This window comes from Manis javanica, chromosome 4 (assembly GCF_040802235.1).
Source record: "Manis javanica isolate MJ-LG chromosome 4, MJ_LKY, whole genome shotgun sequence".
In the NCBI taxonomy this organism is placed as follows: domain Eukaryota; kingdom Metazoa; phylum Chordata; class Mammalia; order Pholidota; family Manidae; genus Manis; species Manis javanica.
Window position 1 is genome coordinate 161,007,201 of NC_133159.1, and position 8,552 is coordinate 161,015,752.

General features: G+C 53.6%; 1 protein-coding gene across 2 annotated transcripts; it reads left to right on the forward strand.

Annotated features, from left to right (window-relative positions):
- The first annotated feature begins 97 nt into the window (after positions 1 to 97).
- On the forward strand, positions 98 to 7,052 carry CNP (2'',3''-cyclic nucleotide 3'' phosphodiesterase). 2 transcript variants are annotated; one of them, XM_017646804.3, is made up of 4 exons: positions 98 to 247; positions 1,388 to 2,057; positions 4,031 to 4,170; positions 5,579 to 7,052. In XM_017646804.3, exons 1-4 carry the CDS (start codon positions 245 to 247, stop codon positions 6,026 to 6,028), a joined length of 1,263 nt encoding a protein of 420 aa, XP_017502293.1. In that variant the 5' UTR covers positions 98 to 244; the 3' UTR covers positions 6,029 to 7,052. The 2 variants fall into 2 exon arrangements, with proteins under 2 accessions (XP_017502293.1, XP_036875668.1); XM_037019773.2 differs by lacking the exon at positions 98 to 247 and adding an exon at positions 262 to 395.
- The last annotated feature ends 1,500 nt before the right edge of the window (positions 7,053 to 8,552 follow it).

Consider the following 8,552-nt stretch of genomic DNA (forward strand, 5'->3'; position numbering starts at 1 on the left):
CCGCTCTAGAGGCACAGGTGCGCCGCTACTGCAGCTTCCATCCGGCGCCGAGTCAGTTTCGGGTTTCGACCGCTACGCCTGCGCAGAAAGCCCGCCCCGCCCGGGCGCGCTCCGCCCACGGGCTATGTAAGGCTGCCCAGCGTGGGTTCGCGCCACAGTTGGACTCCGCGTCCTTCCGCGTAGGCGGGCGGCCCTGGGGAGCTAGTGCCTGCGAAGGCGGAGACTGCGGTGCCCCCTCCTCATCATGGTGAGCGGGCGCGAGGGGCGGGCCGGGCGCGGGGTAGCACCTAAATAGAAAGCGGGAGTAGTGGAGGAGTTTCGGGAGGAAGTAGCATGCAAACCGGACCCGAGTTTGGAGAGTTGAGTCTTGCTTGGCAGTCCGGCGCAGCCCTGAGGTAGGGGACCCGTGGGGAAGCGGGAGCGGCCGCTGGAGAGGGAGGGCCTCGGGGGTGCGGCAGCTGCCGTCCCGGGGCAGCGCGAGGGCATGTGGGCCGGGGATAGCGCGACCACGGACGCGCGGGCGGGCTCCCTCGCCGTCCCCTGCCCGAGGATGTCTGAAGAAGCAGTGTGCCCGCTGGGCTTAGGGGGGCCGACGGGGGGGTGGAGCCGGTTTTACTGATAACAGTAAAAACTTACCACTATGGCTTCTAGCAGGCAGGGAAACAAGTGGTTCAGGGAGGTGCCGCTGACACACAGCAAGGCCGTGGGCAGAGCTAGGCCCTGAACGCAGGTGCCTTGTGCCTCCCAGTTCTTGGGGGCCCTGGGGGCTGAGGGCAGAGGAGGAGGTGGCGGAGGTGGTGAATAAGGCCCTTTGTCCGTCTCTCTCCTGCCCTGCCCCCCACGGCTCTTCTTTGGGACCATTGTCCCCCCCCATCCCAGACAAGAGAGTATTATCTGTTGCTGCCCTTGTTGGGGGAAGGGAAGACGTTGGGTAGCCCTTCTCTACCCTCTCCCTGCTCACACACTCAGAGCCAGGGCAACTGTGTCTTTGCCCAGACATAGAGACCCCCACCTCCAAAGAGGTCATCCTTAATAGGTGTCAAGAATAGGGTCTGTTTCTAGAACCACAGGCTTCAGAGCTTTCTTGCATGCACTTCCAACACATTTTCCCTTAAGTGGCAGCAGTTGGTGATTTTTGTGGCTACAGCTATAACTAGAGAAAATTAAGAGTTCAGAAACAGACAAGCTTCCCTCTCCATCTTCTGCCAGCAGCAGACAGGTATGCAAGGATGGAGGAGAGAAAGTCCACCACTCCACAGCCCACAATACCTGGAGTGCTTGTAAATTCAGGCTGGGGAAACCCCCAGTTAGAAGGAGGCAAGGGGCAAGGCTGGTGGGGTGGCCCCAAGTGACATGGCTGACATCTGCTCTTCCCCTTCTCACACAGAATAGAGGCTTCTCCCGAAAAAGCCACACGTTCCTGCCCAAGATCTTCTTCCGCAAAATGTCATCCTCAGGGGCCAAGGACAAGCCTGAGCTGCAGTTTCCCTTTCTGCAGGATGAGGAGACTGTGGCCACACTGCAGGAGTGCAAGACCCTCTTCATCCTGCGCGGCCTGCCAGGGAGCGGCAAGTCCACACTAGCACAGATCATCGTGGACAGGTACCGGGACGGCACCAAGATGGTGTCTGCCGACGCTTACAAGATTACCCCCGGCACTCGAGGAGCCTTCGTTAAGGAGTACAAGCAGCTGGATGAGGAACTGGCTGCCTACTGCCGCCGGGACATCCGAGTTCTTGTGCTGGACGACACTAACCACGAGCGGGAGCGGCTGGAGCAGCTCTTTGATATGGCCGACCAGTACCAGTACCAAGTGGTGCTGGTGGAGCCCAAGACGGCGTGGCGGCTGGACTGTGCCCAGCTCAAGGAGAAGAACCAGTGGCAGCTGTCAGCCGATGAGCTGAAGAAGCTGAAACCTGGGCTGGAGAAGGACTTCCTGCCACTCTACTTTGGCTGGTTCCTGACCAGGAAGAGTTCTGAGAACCTCCGCAAAGCTGGCCGGACCTTCCTGGAGGAGCTGGGGAACCACAAAGCCTTCAAGAAGGAGCTGCGACACTGTAGGTGGTGGGATGGGCGGGGTGGGGCCAGGTAGCCACAATCTCAAGCCCCCCCCACCTGGGCACAAGGTGCTGTGTTCAGGGATCATTGTTGTTCTCAAAGCACTGGTAGTGAAGAGGGGAGGCGGGTGGTGGCTCAGCTGGTGCGAGGCAGAGGCAGTGTTGGGAAGTGGAAATGGAAATATGGGGAGAGGTGCTTCTCAGAGCTGCTTCCTTCTCCCTGCACCCTTCCTTCCTTCCCCCTTCTCTCCAGCGGCCCTCTCCCAGCCTGGATCTAGACCACTCTGTTCTAGAGGTGGGAAAAACAAATTACTGTCATATAGGGAATATGTCAGTATTTCATTGAACCTTACAGGGAAAATCTGGTCCAGTGTTTTCAAACTCATTTTTAGCAGCAGATTCATTTTCTAAAATAAAATATTCAATGGAATCCTAAGCTGCAAAAAAAATTAGCACTATTGTGACTTCACTGGAGATGATTCCCAGGTATTGGGCCACCCAGCGCACCTCCTGTGCACCCCACAACTCCATAGAACAGTCTCACTCCAAGTGCAAGCCCTCCTACAGATGGGAAAACACCCAGAAGGGATGTAGGCTTTGCCGGAATTCCTGAACTGTTGTGGATTCTAGCAGGAGCCTCTTCATATTGGACTAGGGTTCTCTCCTGGCACGGGGTCTTTGCTCCAGTGATAGGGTAGATTTGGGATACGGAAGAACCCTGATGGCCTACATTCTCTTACATGGCTTCCTGGGGATGTCACCTGCTAATCCACCTATTCCTTAACCTGTTTCTAATTTCTCCACATTTTAGATTATCTTCATACTTGAAATATCCCCACCCATGTATCTTTGTGTTGTTCAGAGGCAGGTAATTTGGCCTGTAGGTGTCCCCAGAGAACATATGTACTCTTCTCTTCATTGGATGCTGGGAAATGAGGGAACCGTGGTGCCTATAGTCACACGGGCCAGGTGTGAGCCCTGTCACTGTGAGTAGCTTGGCAGAAAAGCACCCTAGAGGCAGGGCTCCTCATCAGAGCTGATGGCTCTGCCTCTTGAAGCTGCTTTAACTATTAAAAGCTGGAGTCCTTTTCTTCCTGGGACCCCAGCTGAAGGAAAGGTAATGGGCAAGACTCTGCTCTCAGAGTGGAGGTCTCCCTCCTCTGTGGATGGTAAGAGACATCCTTGAAGGAACTCAACTTTGGGAAAAAGGAAAAAACTTAGTGACTTTAAAGTAGCCACAAGGGTTGGAGTCTGGAAATTGACATCACAGATACTCCTAAGCCTTGAGACTACCAGCCACATAGTGTCATCCCATGATATCCCAAGACCCTTCTTACACCAGGCCCATTATAGGCTCTCAATCACCAAATTGACCTGCAAGGTACAGTTAATGACAAGGTAACTTCTTGTCTGAGTGAGCCTGAGTGAAATGGGCACTACAGAGTTCCCTGGGTGGTCCTGGGTAAACTGAGGTGTATGGCCACCCTAATTATTGTACTTGATGGCCTGATAAGGGCCAATCACTTGCCCCAAGTCAAATGGCTCCTAAGTGATCTGGGATGCTAATTATGCTATTTCTGGCTCCTTCCATTACACCACAGTTCCCAACCCTCTTTTTTCTTCCTACCCCATTTTTCATGACTTTCTTCCCTCTTTCAGATGAGTAGCTGGTGAAGCTGAGATTCCCCTGGTCTATGCTGCCTGCCCTGGGTTACAAGTGCCTTAGTTTTCAAGTTTAGAGAAGAGATGTAGAAATCTATGTAACACAAAGCCAGGGAACTTAAACACCTTTTTACAGCTCTAAAGTTGCTATTAGTTTGACCAGCTAATGAATAAATGGACTGTAGTGGATAGCCCAAGAATTTATGCTTAACATCCGATTTTTTCCCTCTGAGCCTCCATGGTCTTGGTGATAGATGCTGGGATTGGCTGCTGCCTTCCCACCCTGACTGTCCTGCTTTCTCACCCTGCAGTTGTCTCTGGAGATGAACCCAGGGAGAAGATTGAACTGGTCACCTACTTTGGGAAGAGACCCCCAGGTGTGCTGCACTGCACAACCAAATTCTGTGACTACGGGAAGACTGCTGGGGCAGACGAGTACGCCCAGCAGGATGTGAGTGCTCCCCAGGGACACCCAGCTGAGGTGGGGAGAGGGCAGGGTCTCCTGGAATTGGGTGCCGGTAAGGCAGGAATCAGAAACCAGACAGCCTCTCAGGAAAAATGGCATCTCCTGCTCCAGCTTGCCCCTCTACAGGCTTAGCTGCACAGACCTCATTGCCCTTTCTGAGGAGCCTGTCCGGCGGTGCCACCAGCCTGTGCATTCATCCCCCAGGCCTGTTATCCAGTGCCTTTCCTTCTGCAGAACTCAAGAGAATGCCGGTCGGCAGCAGATTCCTGTTCTGGCCTGTGTTCAGTTGCAAAGGCTAAGAGTCCCTTGCCCCCCACAGGAACCTGGTTCCCTAAGGTCTGCCCCCCAGGTCTGAGGCCTGGAATAGGGAGTGTTGAGACACAGTGAGGCTTACCTGCTTTGGGGCAACCGACCCTTCCCTACCACATAGCTGTTGTGTTCTGCCCACAGCCTCTGACATGGTGATGCCTAACAACCAGGCATGTTGCCCAGATGTGCATGTCTCCAGCCTCCTCCAGCCTCCTTGTGTGGGGAGGCCATGTCTGACCTCTGCCCATACCTGCCCTTGTCTGCCCAGGTCAGCACAGCCGTTTTACCTTTGTTCACTGGCCGCCTCCCACTCGAATGGAAGCTCCCTGAGTGGGAAGCCTTTTCTACAGTTCTGCTCACCCATATTTGAAGCACCTGGCATAGCTGCAGGAGTAAATATGTAACACTTCCCACTACCATCTCTTACCATTCATGCATTCAGTTTTTATTAGGCACTTGTAATATGTAAGACACAAGGGATTGTTTGGAGCAAAAAGAGAGAAGCTTTTATGGTCAGATGGGAGATGGGCTTCCTCAGACTCAGATATAACATGTATAATCAAGATATAAACCAAGGTGTACAGAGATTCTGATAAAGGCATTTATTTCTGACTTCATGCTGCCCTCCAGAATATTGCCTGGATACCCAGGGCTGCTTTTACCAGGCGAGCTGAGTAATGACAGTAGCACCTGTCAGGTGCCTCTTCTAGACTCTTCACCCAGACACTCCCTTAATCCTTACACTGAGGTAGGTTCTAGTATTGTCCCTACTTCTACAGGTGAATAAGCCAGTGCAAAGGGAGGTTACACAGCTTACTCAAAGCCCTGCAACTCAAAGTCGGGGGGCTAGGTTCTGAGCTCAGGAACTCTGGCTGTCAACCCCTACTGTCTTGCCTCTACCCACTCATGTTTTTCTTACCACCCTGAATAGTGTCACCAGAGAGGCGTCATGACTCCCCACAGGGGCACATTGCCTTTCCCAAAGACCCTGCTCAGGTGTGCTCACCTTTCTTAGGCCCATCCTGGTCAGCTGCCCCTCTCTAGAGGCCATCACCTCCAGTCCTTGCATTCTCACTTTCCATAGGTGGTGAAGAAATCTTACTGCAAGGCCTTCACACTGACCATCTCTGCCTTCTTTGTGACACCCAAGACAACTGGAGCCCGGGTGGAGCTGAGCGAGCAGGAGCTGCCACTGTGGCCAAATGACGTGGACAAGCTGTCCCTCTCTGACAGCCTGCCCCGGGGGAGCCGCGCTCACATCACCCTAGGCTGTGCGGGTGACGTGGAGGCTGTGCAAACAGGCATTGACCTCCTAGAGATTGTGCGGCAGGAGAAGGGGGGAAGCCGAGGTGAGGAGGTGGGTGAGCTCACTCGGGGCAAGCTCTACTCCTTGGGCAGTGGGCGCTGGATGCTAAGCCTGGCCAAGAAGATGGAGGTCAGGGCCATCTTCACAGGATACTATGGCAAGGGCAAACCCGTGCCCACACACAGCAGCCGCAAGGGGGGTGCCCTGCAGTCCTGCACCATCATTTGAGAGTTCTCCCCACTGTATGCCCCTCGCCCTTCTGAAGGGGAGGAGAAAGGAGAGGGAAGCACACCCTCTGCTTGATCGTCGTTTTTTTTTACTCAAATTTAACCTTCCTGTAACTATAAAAAACATGTAAGATAACTGCTCTTTTCCTGCCCACCTTGTCCCGTCTAACACTTAAGCTCCCAACACAAGGCAGGTGGGTAGGCACCATTCAGGAACCTGGGCCAAAGCTGGTGAGGCTGAGCTGAGCCGGGCCTGGAAACACAGCCACAAGCCAGGCCCTGCTGTCAGTTACTGGCTCCTGCCCCCAGCCCAGCCCACTGCCCTGCCCAGAGCTGGCTGATGTGGAGACACACCTCAGAGCTGCACACACCCACAGGGTGGTCCCCGTGGCCACGGAAAACTAGTGGTGGATTTGAGAGGAGGGATCCCTGGGCTTTGATCCCATTTCTTAATCAGTATAGCCCCAGAAATTTAGGGCTATTCACCAGGGTAGAAAAACAGGTTTACCTCCCACCTTTGGTCCTGCGTGCCTGTCCCTTCTCCATACACTACACTTTAACTAGGTAACAGTTTGGTAACTGGAAGAAAACAGTTAAGCAGCAGTCATGTCCCAGGAAGGGGACAGGCTGGCTCTCCTCAGCTGTGTGGCTCTGTGTGGATGGGGAGATGGAGGCCAGACTTTGTGCCCTGCTGGGGAAGCTCCAGTCTTGCTGTCCACCCAGCCCAGCTTGCTTCCTTGGCGCCTCTGTACTGCCTCTAAAGGGATTGGCGGGTATGCAGAGCCAGTGGAGTGGACCCGTGGCTGTTAAGGGCCAAGCCCCACTGGGTGCTTCTAGGAAGGGGTTTTAACGTGACTACCTGGGCTATGGTTCCTGGGTGTCGTCTGCTGTACCCTGCTCAGTAACAGGGCCTTGCTAATGGGGTTCTCACTCAACAGAAGTGCTTGGGATTTAGTTACTATCCCGGCTTTGCCTGACCTCAGCAACTTGTAAGACTGATAATGAAATAAACCATGTTAATCCTAGCTGCGTGCAGTCTCTCACCCTTCTGTGCCCAGCTCAGTTTTCCCTGGGGTGAGGGCTGGGTGTGTTAGGACTGGCTTTGTCCTGCAGCTTGGGGCCGTCGGTCCTGTCTCCCCTCTGCTGGCTGGGTACAGCTGTGGTGAGGTTGGACAGCTGAACAGTGTTGGCTTTCATGAAGAGGCAGAAATGGGAGAGGCTAGTCTTAGATGCACACAAAGCGAGGGTTGGCTGGTATGAGGGACACGGAGCACAAGGCCTGTTCTACCCCATTAACTATAGCAACAAGCCCACAGGTGTGCCCAGCCCTGTCCAATCAGAAAGACTTCTCAGCAAGACCCAGAGTTCCAAGTACACGTTTCCCCCAGTTTTCCAAGGCTACCCTGAAGTCAATGCTACTTCAAACATACAGGAACACATGACATTCAAGAGTCTTCCAAGCCAACAGGGACAGCTACATGCGGACCTTCCTGGACCTGACTCATCATCACTCCACCATGGCCTTGGCAGCAAAGGGGGAAAGGATGCAAGGAAAGGGGCAGGGCTCAGGAGGAGAAATAGTAAGCTACCTAAACAGGCCCAAATGGCCCAAGGTCCTCCCCCAGCCGCCTCTACTACCAAAGCAAGAGGAGTCTATGCTTTAGCCAAAGCCTTGTGTGCCTCTGCCTGGAGCTCCCAAGATTACTCACCATGAACATTATGCATGACATATGCCACCACTTCCATCCTCAGCCTGCCTTCGGTGCAGAAAGGGACATCAGTGGAGAAGGCAGGGGACATTTGCTAAGAATGGCGTTTTTCCAGTGATGTGAGTTAACATCAACACCAAGAATCCTTGGGCCCAGGAACTGCCTATCTGACTTGGGAAAGGGAGGTGAGGGAGGCAGAATTTTGTCCTTATCCATCTCTCTCCAGCCTGCCTTGAAAACAGGAACTATGAGAACCTGTGTAAACCTCTAGGTTAGCCCAGTCTGACATGAATATCCACCCATGCTTCATGTGAGCTTTGGACACACACAGCTTCTAGTGACTTCTGGTAGACCTTACCATACAATGAGCATGTTTCCTGAGCTTCTCCATGGCATCATGCTCGGCCTGGCGGTGTACACAGGGTCTGCTCAGCACTCATGCTACATAGGTCTGGGAGAGGCAGCATCTTACCTGCCACCTGCCACCAGGCTTTGGAAGCTCATCAGTTCCACACTTGGGACTCAGCTCTGGCCCACTGACTGGAGTGACACAAAGTGGCTGCCAGAGCAAAGTGCCAGAAAGGGTCAAAACATTTTATTCTCTTAATTTTTTTTCTTTTTTAATAAAGTTAAACAGTAAAACAAAAATTCACAAGCTGCCTCCCTGTCCACCCCCCGCCTCCCTCCCCTACCCGCAGTCTTCGGTGCTGGCTCCCTGTCCTTCACCCGACTCACACAGACACAGCGTGTCCAACTGAGAAAATGAAACTGCTCTAAGTACATGGAGACACGATGAAGGGAGGAGGTGAATTGTGT

Coding starts and splice junctions, on each gene's coding strand:
- CNP (XM_017646804.3), top strand. Junction 2,058..4,030: donor CAAGAAGGAGCTGCGACACT/GTAGGTGGTGGG, acceptor CTCACCCTGCAG/TTGTCTCTGGAGATGAACCC. Junction 4,171..5,578: donor ACGAGTACGCCCAGCAGGAT/GTGAGTGCTCCC, acceptor CACTTTCCATAG/GTGGTGAAGAAATCTTACTG.